This window comes from Papio anubis, chromosome 14 (assembly GCF_008728515.1).
Source record: "Papio anubis isolate 15944 chromosome 14, Panubis1.0, whole genome shotgun sequence".
NCBI lineage: Eukaryota > Metazoa > Chordata > Mammalia > Primates > Cercopithecidae > Papio > Papio anubis.
The window spans coordinates 23,602,063-23,628,208 of record NC_044989.1 but is presented as its reverse complement, the minus strand read 5'-3'; the positions used below and the strand labels follow the sequence as shown (position 1 = coordinate 23,628,208).

The 26,146-nt window shown below is 42.7% G+C and overlaps 1 protein-coding gene across 9 annotated transcripts in view; it reads right to left on the bottom strand.

Annotated features, from left to right (window-relative positions):
- The window catches only part of UBXN2A (UBX domain protein 2A), a 67,859-nt gene that overhangs the window by 10,048 nt on the left and 31,665 nt on the right, over positions 1 to 26,146 (bottom strand). For 6 of the 9 annotated variants that reach the window (XM_017947322.3, XM_017947321.3, XM_017947326.3 and 3 more), the window contains exons 2-5: positions 23,131 to 23,185; positions 11,358 to 11,496; positions 5,721 to 5,827; positions 414 to 551 (exon numbers count right to left, since the gene is read on the bottom strand). In XM_017947322.3, the coding sequence (XP_017802811.1) occupies positions 414 to 551; positions 5,721 to 5,827; positions 11,358 to 11,496; positions 23,131 to 23,171 (425 nt within the window). In that variant the 5' untranslated portion in view covers positions 23,172 to 23,185. Of the gene's footprint in view, positions 1 to 413; positions 552 to 5,720; positions 5,828 to 11,357; positions 11,497 to 23,130; positions 23,186 to 24,471; positions 24,892 to 26,146 lie in introns of those variants that run through there. The other 3 variants (XM_021924629.2, XM_031654969.1, XM_021924628.2) reach the window with 3 other exon arrangements.

Below are 26,146 nucleotides of genomic sequence, written 5' to 3'. Positions count from 1 at the left end.
AACCTCTGCCTCCTGGGTTCAAGCGATTCTCCTGCCTCAGCCTCCTGAGGAGCTGGGATTACAGACATGTGCCACCACGCCTGGCTAATTTTTTTGTATTTTTAGTAGAGACAGGGTTTCTCCATGTTTGTCTGGCTGGTCTCGAACTCCTGACCTCAAGTGATCCGCCCACCTTGGCCTCCCAAAGTGCTGAGATTACAGGCATGGGCCATTGCGCCCGGCCAGGCATTGTGAATATACACTTAGGTAACTATGACTTAGGAGTCCTCATAAAAATTAACATTAAAAAAAATCTAATTTCCAATGGGAGAAATGATAAGCTCTATTCATGTGGTCTACATGGGTAAAATAATGATAGACAGAATATTAGTTAAGCCTTGATCTATGGAAAACAAGACAATAGGCATACTTACCTTCCTAGTCTGTGACCCTGTCCTGAAAAGGGCTGGAACACAGGCTTTGTAGACAAACATATTTCATTTTTCTTGTCTTCAACTTTAACGTCTACCTCCTCTTTATCAAAAATTCCCTGTAATTCTGAAGGTAATTCCCTTGGAAAACAAAGAAATAAAATGATAAAGCTCCCTGGGTATTTTATTTCTCTGAAAAACATTCTGTACATACAAAAAATGAATAATACGTAGAAATATACAGAAATAAGATATATAATATTCCCTACAATGAAATAACCAAATATATTCAAAACAATGTAGTTAAATAATATGAACAACACCAAAAACCCACAAGAACAATATAATTTTTAAGACCATAAGCTCATGAATAGCATGAGTTTTAATTATTATTATTTTTTATTGTGAAAACATATATTTTTAAAATTTTCTGTAGAGACAGGATCTTGTCCAGGCTGGTCTTGAACTCCTGGGCTCAAGCGATCTTCCTCCCTCAGCCTCCCAAAGTGCTGGGATTATAGGCGTGAACCACCGCCCCGCAACCAGCATGAGTTTTATAGCAGTACCTAGAATAGTACTAAAGTCATGAAATACTTGATGACTATATACTACACCAAGCTTGTCCAACCGGTGGCTTGGGATGGCTTTGAATGTGACCCAACAAAAATTTGTAAACTTTCTTAAAACATTATGAGATTTATGAGATTTTTTTGCAATTTTTTTAAGCTTATTGGCTATCGTTAGTATTTGTGTATTTTCGTATTTTATGTGTGCCCCAAGACCATTCTTCTTCTTCCAGTGTAACCCAGGAAGCCAAAAGACTGGACATCGCTGTTAACTAAGCAATTTGAGTTTTTTGTTTTTGTTTTTGTTTTTGGTGGGGGTGGGGTGGACAGGGTCTCATTCTGTTGCCCAGGCTGGAGTGCAGAGGTGCAATCATGGCTCACTGCATGACCTCCTGGGCTGAAGCGATCCTCCTGCCTCAGACTTCTGAGTAGTTGGGACTATAGGCCACCATGCCCAGCTAATTTTTGTATTTCTTGTAAAGATGGGGTTTCACCATGTTGTCCAGGCTGGTCCTGAACTCCTAGGCTCAAGTGATCTGCCCACCTCAGCCTCCCAAAGTGTTGGGATTACAGGCGTGAGCCACCACGCCTGGCCAAAGGACAAATTTCAACAAATTCTAATAAAGTAGTTAATTTATTCTGACAGAATAATAATACAAATTCATTTAGTATATATTTATGATTTCTGTACTTTTCTTTTTTCTTTTTCTTTCTTTTTTTTTTTGAGATAGGAGCTCACTCTGTTGCCCAGGCTGGAGTCCGGTGGCACCAACATGGGTCACTGTAGCTGCGACCTCTTGGGCTCAAGCGATTGTCCCATCTTAGCTGCCTGAGTAGCCAAGACTACAGGCGTGCGCCACCCAGGTGATTTTTTAGGTTTTTTTTTTGTAGAGAAAGGTTCTCGCTATGTTGCCAGGGCTGGTTTAATTCCTGGGCTCAAATGATCCTCCTGCCTTCGCCTCCCAAAGTGCTGAGATTACAGGCATTAGCCACTACCTGGCCTGTATTTTTGTGTATATAAGCCATACTTCAATAAGAAAGTTGAAAAAATATTTTAGTGAATAAATACCACTCTATACATACTGTAATTCTATGTAATTGTTTTATTTTTTTCTGTTTGAGTCAAAAGGCACTCAAAGAATGAGATAAAATATTCGCAAATCATGTATCTGATAAGGAATTTGTATTCAGAAAAAAGGAAGAATTCTTACAACTCAACAAAAAGGCAAATAACCCACCTGAAAATATAAACAGGCTAAGCACAGTGGCTCACGCCTCTAATCCCAGCAATGTGAAAGGCCCAGGCAGGTGGATCACCAGAGGTCAGGAGTTCAAGACCAGCCTGGCCAACATGGTAAAACCCTAGCCGGGTGTGGTGGTACATGCCTGTAATCCCAGCTACTTGGGAGGCTGAGGCAGGAGAATCACTTGAACCTGGGAGGTGGAGGTTGCAGTGAGCCGAGATCATGCCACTGCACTCCAGCCTGGCCGACAGAGTAAGATTCTGTCTCAAAAAAAAAAAAAAAAAGCAAAAAACTGGACAGAGGATTTGAACAGACATTTCTCCAAAGAAGATGTACAAATGGCCAATAAGCACATGAAAAGACACTCAACATCACTGGTCATTAGAGAAATGTAAATCAAAACCAGAATGACATACCCCTTCACAACCACTAAAATGGCTATAATTTAAAAAAACAGAAGCTAACATGTATTATAATGTGGAAAATTGGAACCCTCATACATGGCTGGTAGGAATGTTAAATGGTACAGCCACTTTGGAATACATTTGGGCAGTTCTTCATAAAGTTAACATAAGAGTTAATAATTCCACTCCTAGATTTATACCTGAGAGAAATGAAACCATATGACCACACAAAAACTTGTATATAAATGTTCATAGTAGCATTATTCATAATAGCCCAAAATGTGAAAATGAGTTGAACAGGCAAATGCATAGAGACGGAAATCCATAGAGATTGACACAAAGTGGATTCATGGTTATGTTAGGGCTGCAGTGAAGGGAAAAATGGAGAGTGACTTCTAGTATATATTTGGCTTTTGGGGGTGATAATGATATTCTGAAATTAGACTGTGCTGATGACTGTAAAACTCTGTAGATGTATTAAAAATACTGAACTATATACTTCAAAGGGATGAATTTTATGGTAGGTTAATTATATCTAAACAAAGCTGGTTTTTTTTTTTTTAACATAAGTACAAGAAAATAGTCAAAAATATTTTTCATAGTGGCAAAGTTTAAAATACTTGGCTGGGCATGGTGGGTCACGCTGGTAATCCCAGCACTTTGGCAGGTCGAGGCAGGAGGATCGCTTGAGCTCAGGAGTTTGAGACCAGCCTGGGTAACATAGCAAGATTTCATCTCTACTAAAAATTTTTAAAAAATTAGCTGGGCATGGTGACACACACCTATAGTTCCAGTTATTTGGAGGCCGAGGTAGGAGGACCACTTGAGATGGGGAGTTTGAAGCTGCAGTGAGCTATGATCATGCCACTGCACTCCAGCCCCAAAAAACATAAAAACAAAAAAATCTATGTTGCCAAGAACATTTTAAGTATATATAAAAATTATGGGGCACTGTTGTGATAAAATAATATTCAGATATATTGAAATATTTGATGATGATTTTAAAATTGTTTTAAAAATAAATATATATGTAGTATATATATGCATCTATGGACACAAATGATAGAATGAAATTCAACAAAAATGTTAACAACAGTTACTTGTGAGTGGTTAAATTATAAGTGATTTTTAAGTTCTTTTTTTTTGAGACAGAGTCTCGCTCTGTCACCCAGGCTGAAGTGCAGTGGCACCATCTTGGCTCACTGCAACCTCCGCCTCCTGGGTTCAAGCAATTCTCCCTGCCTCAGCCTCTGAAGTAGCTGAGATTACAGGCGCCTGCTACTTTGCCCAGCTAATTTTAGTATATTTTAGTAGAGATGGGGTTTCGCCATGTTGGCGAGGCTGGTCTTGAACTCCTGACCACAGGTGATCCACCCACCTCGGCCTCCCAAAGTGCTGCGATTACAGGCATGAGCCACAACGCCTGGCTGATTTTCGAGTTCTTAATACTTAAAAAAATTTTCTAGACCAAGCATGTATAATATTTAAGATTCATAAATATATAGTAAACATTACAATTTTTTTTTTTTGACATGGAGTCTGGTTCTGTTGCCCAGGCCAGGGTGCAGTGGTATGATCTTGGCTCACCACAGCCTCTGCCTCGCGGGTTCAAGCGATTCTCCTGCCTCAGCCTCCCGAGTAGCTGGGACTAAGAGGCATGTGCCACCATGCACGGCTAATTTTTGTATTTTTAGTAGAGATGGGGTTTCACTATGTTGGCCAGGCTGGTCTCGAACTCCTGACCTTGTGATCTACCGGCCTCAGCCTCCCAAAGTGCTGGGATTACAGATGTGAGCCACTGTGTCCGGCAACAATTTTTTTTCTTTTAAAATTTTTATTCATTAATCGGGCAGCCTGCCAAGCCAGAGAAGGGTCAGAGAGAGTTCTACCATGATCATTTTAAAGACTTTAAAGATATTTAAACATAAATATTAAATAATAAAGAAAATGAGGTATTAGAAAATACTTAGTAAATTAGTTTAAGTAAGATTTGGGTTGATCAGAATTCAAGTTCCTAAACTTTCTTCAAAATTATAGTTGTTGGCTGGGCGTGGTGGCTCACGCCTGTAATCTCAGCACTTTGGGAGGCAGAGCAGGCAGATCATCACTTGAGGTAAGGAGTTCGAGACTAGCCTGGCCAACATGGTAAAACCCTGTTCTTTACTAAAAATATAAAAATTAGACGGGCACTGTGGCAGGCACCTGTAATCTCACCTACTCGGGAGGCTGAGGCACGAGAATCACTTGACCCCAGAATGCGGAGGCTGCATTGAGCTGAGATCATGCCACCGTACTCCAGCCTGAGTGAAAGAGCGAGACACCATCTTGAAAAAAAACCTGTAGTTGTGGTTCTCTTAAGAAAATTCATCTTATAAAAATGTGAATGTACAAAAGAAAAAGTGTATCTGTGAATGTGTAGGGGGTGTGTGAACATTAACATAGATTCTTTCACCAAAAAAAAAAAAAAAGCCTAAAGTATCTTCCTATTACAAAGATTACTTACCCCACCTTGTTTTTGTTTTGTTTTGTTTTTGAGATGGAGTTTTGCTCTTGTTGCCCAGGCTAGAATGCAATGGTGCAATCTTGGCTCACTGCAACCTCCGCCTCTTGGATTTCAGCCATTCTCCTGCCTCAGCCTCCCGAGTAGCTGGGATTACAGGCATGTGCCACCACACTTGGCTAATTTTGTATTTTTAGTAGAGATGGGGTTTCTCCATGTTGGTCAGGCTGGTCTGGAACTCCCAACCTCAGGTGATCTGCCCGCCTCGGCCTCCCAAAGTGCTGGGATCACAGGCACGAGCCACCATGCCCGCTGCCCCCCATCCCCCGCCTTTTTTTTTTTGGAGACAGGGCCTCGTGCTGTTGCCCAGGCTGGAGTGCAGGATGCAAGTATGTCTCACTGTAGCCTCAATCTCCCACGTGCAAGCAATCCTGAGTAGCTGGGCTGGCTGGGTAATGTTTTTTTTAAGTAGAGATAAGGTCTGGCTATGTTACTACCCAGGCTGGCCTTGAACTCCTGAGCTCAAGCAATCCTCTCGCCATAGCCTGCCAAAGTTTTGGGATTACAGGCTTGAGCCACCACACCTGGCTACTCACCCTTTTTTGATGGAGTTCAAAAACTGCTGACTGGCACCATCGGAATAACTTCTGAAATCATCGTTGACGGTGAATCCGTTTTTCCATAATTTTATATTTACATCTACCTGCAAAACAGTAGGAAACAAAATGCATCATGTTAATAAAATGTAGTAGGATTGAATGTTCTTTGAAAATTTCTTCTATCACTATTCAAGCTGGGTAGGGTGGTTCACTCCTGTAATCCCAGCACTTCGGGAGGCCAAGGCACGACTGCTTGAGCCTAGGAGTTGGACACCAGCCCTGGCAACATAGCAAGACCCAGTTTCTACAAAAAATTAAAATCATTGATATGGTTTGGCTGTGTCCCCACCAAAATCTCAAGTTGAATTGTATCTCCCAGAATTCCCATGTGTTGTGGGAGGGACCAAGGGGGAGATAATTAAATCATGGGGGCCCATCTTTCTCATGCAATTCTTGTGATAGTGAGTAAGTCTCACAAGATCTGGAGGGTTTATCAGGAGTTTCCACTTTTGCTTCTTGCTCATTTTCTGCTGCTGGTGCCATGATCAGGAGACCTCCCCAGCCATGTGGAACTGTAAGTCAAATTAAACTTCCTTTCTTCCCAGTCTCAGGTATGTCTTTATCAGCAGCGTAAAAATGGACTAATACAACTGGCTTCATAAACATTAAAATACAAGGAGGAGGTGATGTTGGGCGAGGCATAGAATTGAGTAATCAGGAGAGAGGAGAATACTCAGGATTATAGATTCCAGAGCAAGAGCAGTAGAGTTCCCCAGTGGACAACCAGTCCACTGAAGGAAGGAGGGTTTCACCACAGTCTTCTCTTAGAAAAATTTTAACTTGTGGGCCAGGCATGGTGGCTTTCGCTTATGCTGTACAGTTGTATGGTATTTACACTTTTACAGATACAAATAACAATTGATTTAATCCCCAATTGTAACATAACTATGTTAGAAGAACGGGAAGAGGTGATTTGGGGAGAGGCGGAAGGTAGAAAAAGAGTTAAATCCTTATTATCTATAATACAAAGTGAATACATAATTCAAAAATCTGAAAAATCAAGAACTATCACTATTAGCATATTATCAGAAACAGAAAGCTCGTGTCAGTAGAAATACCTAAGAGTTATAACTTGTTGCCTCTGGAAAGTAGATGTGGCCGGATGCAGTGGCTCATGCCTGTAATCCTAGCACTTTGGGAGGCCAAGGCAGGCAGATCACCTGAGGTCAGGAGTTCAAGACCAGCCTGACCAACATGGAGAAACTCCGTCTCTACTAAAAATACAAATTAGCCAGGCGTGGTGGTGCATGCCTGTAATCCCAGGCTGAGGTAGGAGAATCGCTTGAACCCGGGAGGCGGAAGCTGCGGTGAGACAAGATCGCACCATTGCACTCCAGTCTGGGCAACAGGAGTGAAATGCCAACTTAAAAAAGAAAAAAGAAAGTAGATGCTAGGGCCAAGGAGTAACAAGCCTGCTACTTTTCAACATAAGCCTTTTACAACTAATAGATTAAGTTTTAATTTGAAAACCAAATCAGAGTGAAGGGATTTTTCATAAATACTTTTTTAAATGTCTCAAGTCAAAAAATCAGCTGGGGTCTCGTAATTGGTACCGTTCGCAGTCTGCTTTGACATGTTATTTTGATTTAAATTTTTTTTTTTCTTTTTCTTTTTTTTTTTTTTTGAGACGGAGTCTCGCTCTGTCGCCCAGGCTGGAGTGCAGTGGCCAGATCTCAGCTCACTGCAAGCTCCGCCTCCCAGGTTTACGCCATTCTCCTGCCTCAGCCTCTCGAGTAGCTGGGACTACAGGCACCCGCCACTTCGACCGGCTAGTTTTTTGTATTTTTTAGTAGAGACGGGGTTTCACCGGGTTAGGCAGGATGGTTTCGATCTCTTGACCAAAGTGCTAGGATTACAGGCTTGAGCCACCGTGCCCGGCTGAAATGTTTTTTTAAAAAACCAAACCTCTTACAGTTATGCAGTTAGAAAAAGAAGTATTTTAATAGCCTTCCCAGGATATTCTTTGACACTTCATCAAAATTTAATTAGTAGTAGTAGTATCTCAAAAGTTAGTTGAGAATCTGAATGTGGAATCTGAAACTTACCAACCATCTTTTCATATACTTGTTACATTAAAATCTTTTAGTATATGTGATTCTTTGGCTCTTTTACTCATGCATCACTTTATAACATCATATATTGGTCATTTGGAAAATACTGGTTTTCTGAATTATGCAGATCTTCCAACTGCTGACACATTTAATTATATAATAAAATTTATATTTATCAAAATGACACTAATCTCACTAGGAAATTCCTTAAGTTTTGAGAAACTGTCAAGGTATGGTGGCTTTTTCTTTTCTTTTTTTTTTTTGAGACAGTCTTGCTGTGTTACCCAGGCTAGAGAGCAGTGACACGATTTTGGTTCACTGCAACCTCTGCCTCCCAGGTTCAAGTGATTCTCATGCCTTAACCTCCTGAGTAGCTGAGATTACAGGTGTGCATCACCAAGCCCAGCTAATTTTTTGTATTTTTTAGTAGAGAAAGAGTTTTACCATGTTAGCCAGGCTAGTCTTGAACTCCTGGCCTCAAGTGATTCACCCACCTTGGCCTCCCAAAGTGGTGGGATTACAGGCGTGAGCCACCAAGCACAGCCTATAGTGGCAATTTTCTAAAAGTGTTATTTTCACTTAAAAAGTTGGTTAAGGCCAGGCGCGGTGGCTCATGCCTGTAATCACAGCACTTTGGGAGGCCGAGGAGGGCAGATCACAAGGTCAAGAGATCGAGACCATCCTGGCTAACACGGTGAAACCCTGTCTCTACTAAAAATACAAAAAAATTAACCAGGTGTGGTGGCGGGCGCCTGTAGTCCCAGCTACTGGGGAGGCTGAGGCAGGAGAATGGTGTGAACCCGGGAGGCGAAGCTTGCAGTTAGCCGAGATCATGCCACTGCACTCCAGCCTGGGCGACAGAGTGCGACTCCGTCTCAAAAAAAAAAAAGTTGGTTAAATAAAAATTTATCATTTTCAAGAGCTACTATAAGTTGTTTTCCTTGAAGTGTCAGGCTCACTTCATTCATTATTAGAAACTATCTACCAGGCAGGGCTGGGCGCGGTGGCTCATGCCTGTAATCCCAGTACTTTGGGAGGCTGAGGCGGGTGGATCACAAGGTCAGGAATTTGAGACCAGCCTGTCCAACATGGTGAAACCCCATCTCTACTAAAATGTAAAAATTAGCTAGGCATGGTGGTGCATGCCTGTAATCCCAGCTACTGGGGAGGCTGAAGCAGGAGAATGGCTTGAACCCAGGAGATGGAGGTTGCAGTGAGCCGATTGTGCCACTGCACTCCATCCTGGGTGACAGAGCAAGACTCTATCTCAAAAAATAAAAAAATTTAAAAAATAAAAATAAAAAAAAAGCCAGGCGCGGTGGCTCACACCTGTAATCCCAGCACTTTGGGAGGCCAAGGCAGGTGGATCGCAAGGTCAGGAGAGCAAGACCATCCTGGCTAACACTGTGAAACCCTGTCTACTAAAAATATAAAAAATTAGCCAGGCGTGGTGGCGGGCGCCCATAGTCCCAGCTACTTGGGAGGCTGAGGCAGGAGAATGGCGTGAACCTGGAAGGCGGAGCTTGCAGTGCGCCGAGATCGCACCACTGCACTCCAGCTTGGGTGACAGAGCAACACTCTGTCTCAAATAAAAAAAAAATATCTGCTAGGCCAGGTGTGGTGGCTTACGCCTGTAATCCCAGAACTTTGGGAAGTCAAGGCGGGCAGATCACAAGGTCAGGAGTTCGAGACCAACCTTACCAACATGGTGAAACCCCATCTCTACTAAAAACACAAATCAATAGCCAGGCATGGTGGTGCGCGCCTATAATCCCAGCTACTAGGGAGGCTGAGGCAGAAGAATTGCTTGAACCTGGGAGGTGGAGGTTGCAATGAGCCGAGATCTTGCTATTGCACTCCAGCCTGGGTGACAGAGCAAGTTGGAATATCCATAGTCTGTATGTAAACCATTCTTTCTTGCAGAAACAATATGCCATGAAAAAGCAGACAGTTTGTTGATCTCAAATAACTGCACCTTTCCTTGAGACACTTCTGTGTATTATAGAAATACTTTATGTATACTTTGCATTTTGTCACACAGAATATTAAGATGTATATTCAAGGTTTGAGATACATAATTAATTAATTAAATTATTTATTTATTTTGAGACCAAGTCTAGCTCTGTCGCCCAGGCTGGAGTGCAGCGGTGCAATCTCGGCTCACTGCAACCTCCACCTCCCAGGTTCACGCAATTCTTCTGCCTCAGCCTCCTGAGTAGCTGGGCCTATAGGCATGCGCCACCATGCCCGGCTAATTTTTGTACTTTTAGTAGAGACAGGGTTTCATCATGTTGATTAGGCTGATCTTGAACTCCTGACCTCATGATCTGCCCGTCTCAGCCTTTCAAAGTGCTGGGATTACAGGCATGAGCCACCACGCCTGGCCGAGATACAAAATTTATAAATTCTACTGCTTCATCAAGGACATTCTTAATTAAAATTAGTTTTTTTTTCCCCCTTGGAAGTATATGCAAAGAATAAAGTACAGGTTGAATATCCCTTATCTGAAATGCTTGGGACCAGAAGGGTTTTGAATTTCAGATTCTGAAATATTTGCTGGTTGAGCTTTCCAAATTCAAAACTCAAAATCTGAAATGCCCCCAATGAGCATCTCCTTTAAGCATCATGTCAGTACTAAAAAATTTTGGATTTTGAAGCATTTTGGATTTTTGGATTCGGTGGGTTTGGGATGTTAACCTGTAACTGCCAGCAGTTTGTTGCCACTGCCTTGATTCCTGCTAAGGTGTTGTAGTTTTACCCACCACTACTTTTGCAATATCAGTGCAAAATGAACAGTTAGTTTTTTACCTTACCCTACCCTTACCTTACCAGTCAGGGTCTCACTCTGTCACCCAGGCTGGAGTACAGTGGTACGGTCATGGCTCACTGTAGCCTCAAACTCCTGAGCTCAAGCAATCCTCCCAACTCAGTCTCACAAGAACCTGGGACTACAGGCACATGCCACCATGCCCAGTTAATTTTTTTATTCTTTTGTAGAGATAGGTCTTGCTTTATTGCCCAGACTGGTTTTTAACTCCTAGGCTCAAGTGATCCTTCTGCCTCAGCCTCCTAAAGTGCTGGGATTATAGGTGTCCCTACCTTGTGAACATAGTGAAAAAGGGAAATAATATCTATTATGAAAACAGTTTTGGCCTCATACCTATAATCCCAGCACTTTGGGAAACCGAGGCAGGAGAACTACTTGAGCCCAGGAATTTGAGACCAGCCTGGGCAACAAAGCAAGACCCAATCTCTACAAAAGAACAAAACAATTAGCTGGGCATGGTGGTGTGTGCCTGAGCTCCAGGCTACCCAGGAAAGCCGAGGCAGGAGGACTGCTTGAACCCAGGAGCTTGAGGCTGCCGTGGGCCAAGATCGGATCGAGCCACTGCACTCCAGTCTTGGTGACAGAGAAAGACCTTGTCTCAAACAAACAAAACAATTTTGACCTTAGGGACCCTCTAACAGATCCATATATTGAGAAACACTGGAAGAAAAAGAAAAGTAATAGACATTTATTTACCTGTTTCTTCTGTTCAGTGGGAGACACGCATTTGGAACCAACCTTCTGAGCTTCCTCAAAAAGGCTATCAACAAAATATTCACAATTTGATTGTTGATTATTACTAAGAGGTTGATTATCAGATCCTGTTTCACAAACCCTAAAGATAAAGAAAAACAGGCACTATTAACTATTAGGTCTCTAAAAATTTACTTATTTTGTTCTAGTTAAGGATATTGAACTTAGATGCTATGTGCATGTCTGTAGTTCAGGCCCTCTTCTAAGTTAATATAATCTTGGGGAAGTCATTAACCCCTTTTTAGTTCAGAGCAGGGTTTTCTCAACTTCAGCTCTATTAACATTTAGAAATGAATAAGGCTTTGCTGTATGAGGTGTCCTGTGCCTTGGAGATTGGGATCCCCAATCCCTAGGCCCATGGCCTGTCAGGAACCAGGTCGTACAGCAGGTGGTGAGTGACAGGCGAGCAAGCAAAGCTTCATCTGTATTTACTGTCACTCCCATCGCTCACATTACCACCTGAGCTCTGCCTCCTGTCAGATCAGTGGTGGCATTAGATTCCCATAGGAGCATGAACCTGTGAACTGAGCATCCAAGGGATCTAGGCTGCATGCTCCTTATGAGACTCTAATGCCTCATGATCTGTCGCTGTTTTCCATCGCCCCCAAATGGGACCATCTAGTTGCAGGAAAACAAGCTTAGGGCTCCCACTAATTCTACATTATGGTGAGCTGTATAATTATTTCATTATACATTACAATGTAATAATAATAGAAATAAAGTGCAAATAAATGTAATGTGCTTGAATCATTCCAAAATCATCTCCTCTTCTCCCCCCACAGGTCGGTGGAAAAACTGTCTTCCACAAAACCAGTCGCTGGTGCCAAAAAAGTTGGGGATCACTGTTGCAGATGTTTAACAGTATCCTTGGCCTTTACCCATGAGATACAACAAGTAGGATCCTCATCCCTGGCCCATCCCCAATCCCCAGTGTTGTAACAACCAAAAACATCTCTTCACATTGCCAAATGTGTCTAGGTGCAAAATCTCTCCAGGTTAAAAACCACTGGTCTGGAGTAAAAAATGTGTGGTGTTTTCTTTGTTTTTAAAGGTTTTTTTGAGACAAGGTCCCTCTCTGTCGCGCAGGCTGGAGTGTAGTGGCGCGATTTCAGCTCACTACAGTCGCAACCTCCAGGGCTCAACCAGTCTTCCCACTTCAGACCCCCAAGTAGCTGGGACTACAGGCTTGCACCACCATGTCCAGCTAATTTTTTGTAGAGATGGGATTTCACCATGTTGCCCAGGCTGCTCTCAAACTCCTGGGCTTCAGTGATATGCCTGTCTTGGCCACCCAAAGTACTGGGATTACAGGTGTGAGCCATTGCTCCTGGCCAAAATGTGTTATTTTTAAAGGGTTCAAAATGGCTTTAAAAGGGATTACTATGCATTTTTTGGTAACATAAAACACTCTTGAACTAAAGGGGATCAGCAACAATTGCATTTTTGCTCCTTTGCACACTTCAGAATATTTCCCACTGAAGACTTTATTTATAGTGATTTATTTGTTTATTTTTGAGACAGAGTCTCATTCTGTCACCCAGGATGGAGTGCATGATTACAGCTCACTGCTGCCTCAACCTCCTGGGCTCAAGTGATTCTTCCCCAAGTAGCTGGTTCTATAGGCGCACATTGCCACAGCTGGCTGAGTTTTAAGAATGTTTTGGAGAGGCCGGGCACAGTGGCTCCTGCCTGTAATCCCAGCACTTTGGGAGGCTGAGGTGGGTGGATCACAGGGTCAAGAGATCGAGACCATCCTGGACAACGTGATGAAACCCCATCTCTACTAAAAATACAAAAATTAGCTAGGCGTGGTGGCGCATACCTGTAGTCCCAGCTACTCAGGAGGCTGAGGCAGAAGAATCGCTTGAATCTGGGAGGCAGAGGCTGCAGTGAGCCGAGATCATGCCACGGCACTCCAGCCTGGCGACAGAGTGAGACTCCGTCTCAAAAAAAAAAAAAAAAAAAAAAAGAAACATTATCTAAGATTCTGTTTGCTAGAAAAGATGGTTTCTGGTTGTTCTCTTTTGAAATCACACAGGAAATTTTATAAAAGTACAGAAATATGACTTCTCAAATTCTATAAATAATAACAATCATACTTCTATACCTCTTATACTGTGCCAGGAAATATAAGTTAGAAACTGTTAACTTACCACCATACTACTCTGTTTCCTAAGTCTGTGATCCTAACCATGACATCTTATAAAGAACTATTCTAAGTACCTTACGTGTGCCAACTCATTCAAATCCTCACAATGACCCTAAAAGGTAGGTATTATTTTTATCCCCATTTAATAGATGAAGAAAAAGCTTAAGTAATTTGCCAGAGACCACAAAGCTATTAGGAGGCAGTGCTAGGAACTGAACTCAAGCTACCAGTGCCTCTGCTCTTAATCACTATGCTAGACTGTCATGGAAAACAGCCATCACTGAGCCTTGGCGTGGTGGTGCACATCTGTAGTCACTTGAGGAGCATCACTTGAGGCCAGGAGTTTGAGGCTGTAGTGTGTTCTGACTGAGCCCACTAGAATGCAGTGACTAACCACTGCATTTTAGCCTGGGCAACATAGTGAGACCTTGTCTCTTAAAAAAAAAAAAAAAAGGCCATCACTATATTGTTACCAAAATGCTGATACTCAGGGCAGTGCTTTAACTTAGGTATACATTTTTTTCCTTCCCTAGGTAGTCCTCTTGTATATACTCTTAAAACACTCCACATTATCACAAAGTATTATGCCTTTTCCAAAGCAATGACATGATACCTCTTACACAGAAATAGTTACACCCTAAGATGGTTTCTTATAACACTAGTGATTTTCCCCTCCCTTTAATCAGCATAGTCACATAGCAGTATAGCACACTGTCTAAAAGTCTGGGCATTGCTGTTTGTATTTAAGTGCCTTCATTTAGTCACACTGACAATGGGTAAGAAACTTAACTTCTATGTGATTTGCTTTGCTTGCAAAATACAGATACCACCACTTATTTCACATGGTTGTTGTGAAGATTAAATGAAAACATATATAAAAGCCTTTACATGGTATATAGTAAGTACCAGTATACACACTGGCACACAGTACACTCTCAAATATTAGTAATATCATTATAACCATTTTATGTTTTCTGGTATTTAACTGTTTCTTCTGTTCAGATGGTAGTTGGTGCTCCATCAGTAATTACTAAATACAAAGCCAATAAAGCTGAGCATCCAGAGTAGCTGAAATTTTATTCCTTCATGTTATTTATTTAATGTGTAAATTCTATTAAACTTCATCATGTGAATTCAAATTACTCAAATATTTATTGAGTATCTACTACATGCTAGGTGACAGGGATATATGAAGATGAGTAAGAAACAGTCTATGTTTATAAGAGGTTCAGAGTACAGTAGAGTGGAGTGGAGTGGAAATGTATAGTAAGAGTAGAGTAGAGTGGAGATGTATAGTAGGAAATAGTTATAATAGAAAATACAGCCAGGCACAATGGCTCATGCCTGTAATCCCAGCATTTTGGGAGGTCAAAGTGGGAGAATTGCTTGAGCCCAGGAATTGGAGACCAGCCTGGGCAACATGGCGAAACCCCATCTCTATAAAAAAAGAAAATAATTAGCTGGGCATGGTGGTGCAGCCTGTAGCCCCAGCGACTTGGGAGGCTGAGCCCAGGAGGCCAAGGTTGCAGTGAACTGAGATCATGTCAATGTACTCCAGGCCTGGGCAACAGAGTAAGACCCTGTCTCTAAAGAAAAACAAAAACATAAAAAAAAAAAAAAAAGAGAAAGAGAGAGAAAATAACTGGTAGGCCGGGTGCGGTGGCTCATGCCTGTAATCCCAGCACTTTGGGAGGCCAACGTGGGCGGATCATGAGGTCAAGAGATCAAGACCATCTGGCCAACATGGTGAAACTCTATCTCTACTAAAAATACAAAAATGAGCCGGGCATGGTGGCAGGCGCCTGTAGTCCCAGCTGCTTGGGAGGCTGAGGCAGGAGAAATGCTTGAACCTGGGAGGCAGAGGTTGTAGTGAGCCAAGATCACGCCACTGCACTCCAGCCTGGCAACAGAGCGAGAGTCCGTCTTTAAAAAAAAAAGAAAGAAAATAACTACAACAAGAGATATAAAATACAGTTCAGAAAACTGGGGCGGCCGGGCGCGGTGGCTCAAGCCTGTAATCCCAGCACTTTGGGAGGCCGAGGCGGGTGGATCACGAGGTCAGGAGATCGAGACTATCCTGGCTAACATGGTGAAACCCCGTCTCTACTAAAAATACAAAAAACTAGCCGGGCGTGGTGGCGGGCGCCTGTAGTCTCAGCTACTTGGGAGGCTGAGGCCGGAGAATGGCGTGAACCCGGGAGGCGGAGCTTGCAGTGAGCCGAGATCACGCCACTGCACTCCAGCCTGGGAGCACAGCGAGACTCCGTCTCAAAAAAAAAAAAAAAAAAAAAGAAAACTGGGGCACTCTGGCTCCATTGAACAGGTGGTAATGGGTTTGTTTCACTTTTGAGTGTATACGCACAGGAAGAAAGAGTAGCAAAGGCATTAAGAACTGCTTTATGCCCCTAAAATTGATAACTTAGATGAAATGAACCAATTTTTTATAAGGCACACTCTATCAAAACACACACAAGAAGGAATAGATAATATGAACAGGCTTATGGATACTAATGGAATTAAATCAATAATATGTAACCTTCCAAAACAGAAGCACTGGGCCTGGATGATGTCACTGAAGTATTCTACCAAAAATTTAAGAAAGAAATAATACCAATTCTCTATAACCTCTTCCAGAAAATAGAAGCAGAGGGAACTTTTTTTTTTTTTTTTGAGACAGAGTCTCGCTCTGTCGCCCAGGCTGGAGTGCAGTGGGGGGATCTCAGCTCACTGCAAGCTCTGCCTCCCGGGTTTACGCCATTCTCCTGCCTCAGCCTTCCGAGTAGCTGGGACTACAGGCGCCCGCCACCTCGCCCGGCTAGTGTTTTTTTATTTTTTAGTAGAGACGGGGTTTCACCGTGTTCGCCAGGATGGTGTCGATCTCCTGACCTCGTGATCCGCCCGTCTCGGCCTCCCAAAGTGCTGGGATTACAGGCTTGAGCCACCGCGCCCGGCCGCAGAGGGAACTTTTAACTCATGCTACAAGGATAACACTATGCTAATACTAAAACCAAAGACATTACAAGAAAGGAAAGCTACAGAAAATTTATCATGAACATATTTGCAAAAACACTCAACAAAATATTACCAAACAGAATACAACAATGTATAAAAAAAAAAGTAAACACCACAACCGTGCAGGATTTATCCTAGGTATGTGAGGCTGCAGTGGGTTAACACTGAAAATCAATTCATGTAATCTATCACATCACCGGTCTAAAGAAGAAAAATAATATAATCATATCAACATATGCAGAAAAAGCATTAGACAATATCTAACAACCATTCATAATAAAACCCCCACAAACTAGGAATAGAAAGGGAACTTCCTCAACTTGGTAAAGAATGTCTGCAAAAGCCTACATCTAACATCATATTTAATCACGAGAAACTAGACACTTTCCCACTAAGATCAGGAACAAGACAAGGATGTTGCGTCTCACCATTCCTCATCAGTGTTGTACTGGAAGTCCTAGCTAATCCAGTAAGATAAAGAAAGGAAATAAAATGTATACAGATTGGAAAGAAGGCTGGGTGCAGTGGCTCACGCCTATAATCCCAGCACTTTAGGAGGCCGAGGTGGGAGGATCCCTTGAGCCCAGGAGTTTGAGACCAGCCTGGGCAACATAGGGAGACCCCATCTCTATAAAAAAAAATAAGAAAAATTAGCCTGGCATGGTGGCACATGCCTATAGTTCCAGTCTCTCCAATAGCTAATTTTTGTATTTTGTAGAGATGAGGGTTTACCATGTGCCCCAGGCTAGTCTTGAACTCCTGGGGTCAAGAAATCTGCCTGCCTTGGCCTCCCAAAGTGCTAGGATTACAGGTGTGAGCCACTGCGCTCAGCCAGTAAACACGTCTTAAAATGTCAGGAGTTCCCATAATACTAAAAGTACAGAAGTTTCAGGTGAGGGACTTTCTAAAAGAACACTTAAAATGAGACCTAACTTCTTAACATATTTTTAAGTGAACAATAAAGTGTGGTTAACTATAGGTACTATGTTGCTCAGCATATCTCTAGGATCTATTCATCTTGCTTAACTGAAACTTTATGCCCACTGATTAGCAACTCCTCATTTTCACTTTCCCCTAGCCCCCGGCAACCACCATTATATCCTCAAGGTTCATCTATGTTGTTGCATACTGCAGAATTTCCTTCTTTCTCAAGACTGAATAGCCGGGCATGGTGGCTCACGCCTGTAATCCCAGTACTTTGGGAGGTCGAGGCGGGCGGATCACTTGAGGTCAGGAGTTTGAGACCAGTCTGACCAACATGGTGAAACCCTGTGTCTACTAAAAATAGAAAATTAGCCGGGCGTGGTTGCACACAATTGTAATGCCAGCTACTTGGGAGGCTGAGGCAGGAGAATCACTTGAACCTGGGAGGCAGAGGTTGCAGTGAGCTGAAATTGTGCCATTGCACTCCAGCCCAGGCAAGAAGAGCGAAACTCTATCCCAAAAAAAAAAAAAAAAAAAAAGACTGGATAATAATTCCATTTGGGGTATGTATTATATATTCTTTACCCATTCATCTCTTTTCGAGATTTTTTTTTCTTTTTTTTTTTTTGAGACAGGATCTGGCTCTGTCACCCAGAATGGAGAAGTGCAGTGACATGATCATGGCTTACTGCAGCCTCGAACTCCTAGGCTCAAATGATCCTCCTGTCTCAGCCTCCTCAATAGCTGGGTCTACAGGTATGTGTCACCAAGCTGGCTAGTTTTTTAATTTTTCTTTTGTAGAGATGAGGTCTCACTATGTGAACCAGGCTGGTTTCAAAGTCCTTCCCTCAAGGGATCCTCCTGCCTTGGCTTTCCAAAGTGTTGGCATTACAGATGTGAGCCACTGCACCCAGCCTCTTCAAGATCCTGATTCTAACTCCTTTGGATAATATCCAGAGGTGGGATTCCTGGATCTATTCAGTAATCCATTCTGTGGCAATTCTATTTTTAATTTTTTGAGGAATCTCCATATTGTTTTTCATAGTAGATGCACCATTTTGCATCCCCATCAACAGTGGACAAGGGTTCTCTTTTCTCCATATCCTCACCAGGACTAACTCTTTTGTTTTTTGATAATAGCCACCCTGATAGGCGTGAGGTGATTACTCTTATTTTGATTTGCATTTCCCTGATGATTACCAGTGACATTGAACATACACCTGTTGATCATTTGTATGTCTTCTTTGGAGAAATGTCTATTCAGACGTTTTCTTCCATTTTTCTTTCTTTTTTTTTTTTTCTGAGACGCTGTCTCGCTTTTTCACCCAGGCCGGAGTACAGTGGCGCAATCTTGCCTCTGCCTCCCAAGTAGTTGGGATTACAGGCGTGCGCCACCATGCCCAGCTTATTTTTGTATTTTTAGTAGAGATGGGGTTTCACCATGTTGGTCAGGCTGGTCTCGAACTTCTGACCTCGTGATATGCCCGCCTCAGCCTCCCAAAGTGTGGGGATTACAGGTGTGAGCCACTGAACCTGGCATTTTCTTCCATTTTTCAGTTGGGTCATTGATATGGTTTGGCTGTGTCCCCACCCAAATCTCATCTTGAATTCCCATGTGTTGTGGAAGGGACCAGTGGGAGGTAACTGAATCATGGGAGGAAGTCTTTCCCATGCTGTTCTCATGATAATGAATAAGTCTCACAAGATGTGATGGTTTTAAAAAGAGGAGTTCCCCTGCACAAACTCTCTCTCTTTGCCTGCTGCCATCCATCTTAAGACGTAACTTGCTCTTGCTTGCCTTCTGCCAGGATTGTGAGGCTTCCCCAGCCATGTGGAACTGTAAGTCCAAAAGCACTTTTTGGCCGGGCGTGGTGGCTCATGCCTGTAACCCCAGCACTTTGGGAGGCCGAGGCGGCAGATCACCTGAGGTCAGGAGTCCAAGACCAGCCTGGACAGCACGGTGAAACCCCATCTCTACTAAAAGTACAAAAATTAGCCAGGCATGGTGGCGGGCGCTTGTAATCCCAACTACTCGGGAGACTTTAGGTAGGAGAATTGCTTGAACCTGGGAGGCAGAGGTTGCAGTGAGCCGAGATCATGCCACTGCTCTCCAGTCTGGGTGACAGAGCAAGACTCCGTCTCAAAAAAGAAAAAAAAAAAAAAAGAGGCCGGGTGCAGTGATTCATGCCTGTAATCCCAGCACTATGGGAGTCCGAGGTGGGCAGATCACGAGGTCAAGAGATCAAGACCATCCTGGCCAACATGGTAAAACCCCATCTCTACTAAAAATACAAAAGTTAGCACTTACAGTCCCAGCTACTTGGGAGGCTGAGGCAGGAGAATCACTTGAACCTGGGAGGTGGAGGTTGCAGTGAGCCGAGATCACGCCATTGCACTCCAGCTGGGTGACAAAGCAAGACTTCATCTCAAAAAAAAAAAAAAAAAGGTAGTTTTCTTTTCATTTTTCCCTGGGCCATTGTTTTTAACAAAACATTTTTACAAATCCATTTTTGTTACAAAGAAAATTATAAACTATCACCTATATTTTTGTGTAGGTACTTTACTAAATATTTTACTTAAAATTCAAAGTACAGGCCAGGCATAGTGGCTCGTGCCTGTAATCCTAGCACTTTGGGAGGCCGAGGTGGGCGGATCACCTGAGGTCAGGAGTTCGATATCAGCCTGGACAACATGGTGAAACCCCATCTCTACTAAAAATGCAAAAATTAGCCAGGTGTGGTGGCGCACAACTGTAGTCCCAGCTACTTGGGAGGCTGAGGCAGGAGAATTGCTTGAACTTGGGAGGCGGAGGTTGCAGTGAGCCAAGATTGTGCCACTGCACCACAGCTTAGGTGACAAGAGCAAAACTCCATCTCAAAAAAAAACAATCAAAAAAATTTCAAAGTACATACTGATACATGCTCTACAACATAGGTGAACCTTGAAAACATGCTAAGTGGAAGCAGTCAGTCACGAAAGACCACATATTGTATAACTGCATTTATATGAAATGTCCAGAACAGGTAAATCTGTAGACATAGAAAGCAGATGGGCCAGGCGCAGTGGCTCACACTTGTAATCCCAGAACTCTGGGAGGCTGAGATGGGCAGAACACCTGAGGTCAGGAGTTTGAGACCAGACTGGCCAATATGGTAAAACCCCATCTCCATTAAAAATACAAAAAAAATTAGCTGGGCATGGTGGGGCGTGCCTGTAATCCCAGCTACTCAGGAGGCTGAGGCAGGGGAACTGCTTAAACCTGGGAGGTGGAGGTTGCAGTGAGCCGAGATCATGCCATTACACTCCAGCCTGAGCAAAAAGTGAGATTCCGTCTCAAAAAAAGAAAGCAGTTTCATGGTTGTCAGGGGCAAGGCATAGGACAATGGGTGGGATTGCTAACGGATATGAGGTTTCTCTTTGGGGTAATATAAACGCGTTAAAATTGACTATGGTAATGACTGCACAGATCTGTGAGCATACTAAAAACTATTGAACTATATATTTTAAGTGAATGAATTATATGGTATGTGAATTATATTTCAATAAAGCCATTTTAAAACAGGCCTGTTCTAAGTTAATTTTACCATTTCAAATCATTCAATTTATCGCTGTTTAGAAATGAGTTAATATAGCAGATCTGATTGCTATCTTTTGAAAGACTTGCTTACAAGGTTAGTCCTGGGCTGGCATCTGCAAACTTGGATTTGTTTTTGTTTTTTTTTTTAAGACGGAGTCTCGCTCTGTCAGCCAGGTTGGAGTGCAGTGGTGCGATCTCGGCTCAGTGCAAGCTCTGCCTCCCGGGTTCACGCCATTCTCCCGCCTCAGCCTCCCAAGTAGCTGGGACTACAGGCGCCTGCCACCACGCCTGGCTAATTTTTTTTGTATTTTTACTAGAGACGGGGTTTCACCGTGTTAGCCAGGATGGTCTCGATCTCCTGACATCATGATCCACCCACCTTGGCCTCCCAAAGTGCTGGGATTATAGGCATGAGCCACCGCACCTGGCCACATCTGCAAACTTGAATTTCTAGAAGGTTCCCATCGTCCTAAATTTGTAAGGATGGCTCAATGTACAGTTTGTATAAACAATGTGATTTATATTGAACTCCTACTTTCCTTATAAGAGTCTGAAATTTTAGGATGTGACTAGCTCCCACTATAAACTCTAGGCTCATCGCCAATGAACTTTCCCGGTAGACAATATTTCACATGTATTTGTCACAACTTGTTACTGGGGGAATTAAGTACATCCTGGGCGACTCCACTGGGTGAGGACCCCTGGAAGCTTGTGCCTGGTTTTCCCCATGCACTTTTTCCCTTTGCTGATTTTGCTTTGTAACCCTTCACTGTAATAAATTATAATCAGGAGCACAACTACATGCTAAATCTTACAAATTCTTCTAGTAAATCATCAAAACTAGGGGTGGTCTTGGAGACCTCTGACACAACTTCACAATTATTTATTTATTTATTTTTTGAGACGGAGGAGTCTTGCTCTGTCACCCAGGCTGGAGTGCAGTGCTGTGATCTTGGCTCACTGCAACCTCTGCCTCTAAGGTTCAAGCAATTCTCCTTCCTCAGCCTCCCGAGTAGCTGGGATTACCGGCGCCCACCACCACGCCTAGCTAATTTTTGTATTTTTAGTAGAGATGGGATTTTGCCATGTTGTCCAGGCTGGTCTTGAACTCCTGACCTCAGATGATCCACCTGCCTTGGCCTCCCAAAGTGCTGGGATTATAGGCGTGACCCACTGTGCCCGGCCAACAACCTCACAATTATATAATTAGCATCAAATATTTATGTAAACCTATAAACACCTGAGTGAAAAAATAAATAATAGGCCAAGCATGGTGGCTCACGCTTATAATCCCAGCATTTTGAGAGGCTGTGGCAGGAGGATCGCTTGAAGCCAGGAGTTCTGAGCAATATAGTGAGACCACACTGCTACAAGAAATTTAAAAATTAACTGGGTGCAGTGGTATAAGCCTGTGGTCCTAGCTACTCAGGAAGTCAAGGTGAGATGATCACTTGACCCCAGGAATTCAAGGCTTCAATACGCTATGATTGCACCACTGCACTGTAGCCTGGGCAACAGACAACTTGTCTGTAAAAAGAAAAGAAAAGAAAAAAAAGAAAAAAGAAAAAAAGATACACACATAAACCTTTCAGATAGGTAGGTATTTATATCCTCATTTTATAGATGAGATATTGAGGCTCAAAGAATTTACCTAAGCTGCCTGAAGGCCAGAGAGCTAATACAAGGCAGAGATGGGATTCAAGCCTAGGTTTATCTGACTCCAAAGCCATATTTCCACCATGACACTAAAATAGTATATCTATCACAAGAGGCTAATGAGGTAAACAGTTATTTGATTTATCAAATAACAGAAGTAATGTATGAACACAGATAATTTAACTTTTTAAAATTAATAACAAAAAACATTCAGTAACTTCAAAAAAATTTGTTTAATGCAGCTATGGTAAGAAAATTACTTCAACATAATAGATGACAATGAAGTAGTCACACATAATTAAAACTTACTCTACTATCTCTGCCAGTGAAATGTAACAAAAACACAGAACGATATTAACAAAGGCATTAACAAAGCAATTCAGTTTGAATTAACTTACCATTCTTGTTTTACACTTTTGAGGTTATCTACGTCTTTCATTCTCTTTTGCCTTACTGTAAAAGTAAAAAGAAAGTAAGTAAAAAAAAAGTAAGTAAGAAGCTTAATATGTAAGTTACCATGTAGTCCTAAAATGTTACTTAAAAGGGTCTAAAGAAAAAGTGAGCAAACTCAAAGCTGTCATTTCCATCTACAAAATAAAGCAATGATAGAAAATACATTTTCAAGTCTGATAATCTGAAAAAAGAAAGACTTCTTAAAACTTACGATGAAAAAAAGTATAATATACCATTTGACTTAGCCAATGAACTGGGCGTATGGCTCACATCTGTAATTCCAGTACTTTGAGAGGCCAAGGTAGGAGGATTGCTTAAGCCAAGGAGTTCAAGACTAGCCTGGGTAAAATAGTGAGACTGTCTCTATAAAAAATGGCTGGGTGCAGTGGCTCATACCTGTAATCCCAGCACTTTGGGAGGCCAAGTTGGGTGGGTCATTTTTTTTTTTTTTTGAGATGGAGTTTCGCTCTTGTTGCCTAGGCTGGACTGCAATGGCACAATCTTGGCTCACCACAACCTCCGCCTCCTGAGTTCCAGAGATTCTCCTGCCTCAGCCTCCCGAGTAGCTGGGATTACAGGCATGCACCACCATGCCCGGCTAATTTTGTATTTTTAGTAGAGTTGGGGTTTCTCTATGTTGGTCAGGCTGGTCTCGAACTCCTGACCTCAGGTGATCCGCCTGCCTCGGCCTCTCAAAGTGCTGGGATTACAGGTGTGAGCCACCATGCCTGGCCGTGGGTGGATCACTTGAGGCCAGGAGTTAGAGACCAGCCTGGCCAACGTGGTGAAACCCTGTCTCTTCTAAAAAATATAAAAATTAGCCGAGTGTGGTGGTATGCACCTGTAGTCCCAGTTATTCAGGAGGCTGAGGCAGGAGAATCACTTGAACCTGGGAGGCAGAGGTTGCAGTGTGCTGAAATCACACCACTGCACTCCAGCCTGGGCAACAGAACAAGACTCCGTTTCAGACAAAAAAAAAAAAAAAAAAAATTAGCCAGGCATTATGGTGCACCTCTGTGGTTCCAGCTGCTCAGGAGGTTGAGGTGCTGAGGTGAGAGGATCACTTGAGCCCAGGAGTTCAAGGCTGCAGTGGGCCATCATCATGCCACTGTGCTCCAGCCTGGACAACAGCCCTATGCATCTGCAGGCTCAACCAATCATGGATCAAAAATATTCAGGGAAAAAAATAAGAAAAACAATACAGCAAAAAATAATACAAATTTAAAAATTACATAACCATTATTTACATAGTATTAGGTATTATAAGTAATTTAAAGGTGATTTACAGTATACAGGAGGATGTGCATACGTTATCTGCAAATAATATGCTATTTTATGCAAGGGACTTGAGCATCAGCAGATTTGGGTATCTATGGGGGTCCTGGAACCAATCTGGGACACCAAGTGACAGCTGTAGTCCAAACCACTGATCTTCTGAGAAGGCCTGGAAGCAAAGACATACCAGAAGCAATGAGCACACCAAGTGTCTTTATCTTGGTTTCTACATATTCTACTGTGTAAGGAGAATGTTTTTCCTAAATGGCTCCTTCGAGAAAAGGATAACTTCAGGCAGGAGCAGAGAAACATGAACATGGAACACTTTTGCCCCAGTAAAGGTACCCAAAGAATGATAAGGACAGGGCCAGGCGTGGTGGCTTATGTCTGTAATCCCAGAAATTTGGGAGGCCAAGGCGGGCAGATCACCTGAGGTCAGGAGTTTGAGACCAGTCTGGCCAACACGGTGAAAACCCATCTCCACTAAAAATATAAAAATTAGCCGGGCATGGTGGCAGGCGCAAGTAATCCCAGCTACTTGGGAGGCTGAGGCAGGAGAATCACTTCAACCCTGGAGGCGGAGCTTGCAGTGAGCCGAGACTGCGCCACTGCACTCCAGCTCTCGTAACAGAGTAAGTGAGACTCTGTCTCAAAAAATAAACAAATAATAAATTAAAAAGAAAAAATGAAAAGAAAAAGTGACTCCAAAGCCACTCTGAAGGGGCTCCCATTGGGTAAATCTGGTAAACTGAACACCAAAAAAAATAACAATACTAGTGGATTATGCTTCATTGAATAAAACAAAAATATGTGAGTCTATACTACTAGATTTTTTTTTTTTTTAAATAAAAAAGATGAGGCCAGGTATGGTGGCTCATGCCTGTACTCCCAGTACTTTGGGAGGCCGAGGCAGTTGGATTACTTCAGGCCAGGAGTTCGAGACCAGCCTGTCCAACATGGGAAAACCCCATCTCTACTAAAAATACAAAAATCAGCTTGGCGGCCAGGCGCAGTGGCTCGCGCCTGTAATCCCAGCCCTTTGGGAGGCCGAGGCAGGCAGATCACGAGGTCAAGAGACAGAGACCATCCTGGCTAACACAGTGAAACCCTGTCTCTACTAGAAAATATAAAAAATTAGCCGGGCATGGTGGTGGGTACCTGTAACTACTCGGGAGGCTGAGACAGGAGAATGGTGTGAACCTGGGAGGCGGAGCTTGCAGTGAGCGGAGATCACGCCACTGCACTCCAGCCTGGGTGACAGAGTGAGACTCCATCTCCAAAAAAAAAAAAACATCAGCTTGGCATGATGACACATATCTGTAATCCCTGCTACTCGGGAGGCTGAGGCACGAGAATTACTTGAACCCAGGAGGCAGAGGTTGAAGTAAGCCGAGACTGCACCACAGCACTCCAGCCTGAGATGAACTCTTTAATAAACTCAACAGTAATGTGACATTACCATAACCAAAATACATTCCAAATACAGTAATACACTGTGTAACAACATTTTGGTTAATGACGGACTGCATATACAATGGTGGTCCCGTAAGATTATAATAGTATACTTCTACTGTGCCTTTTCTATGTTGAGATACGTTTAGATATGCAAATATTATATCATACATACCATATGTTATGATACTTTACCATTATATCATAACTGCCTACAGTATTTGGTACAGGAAC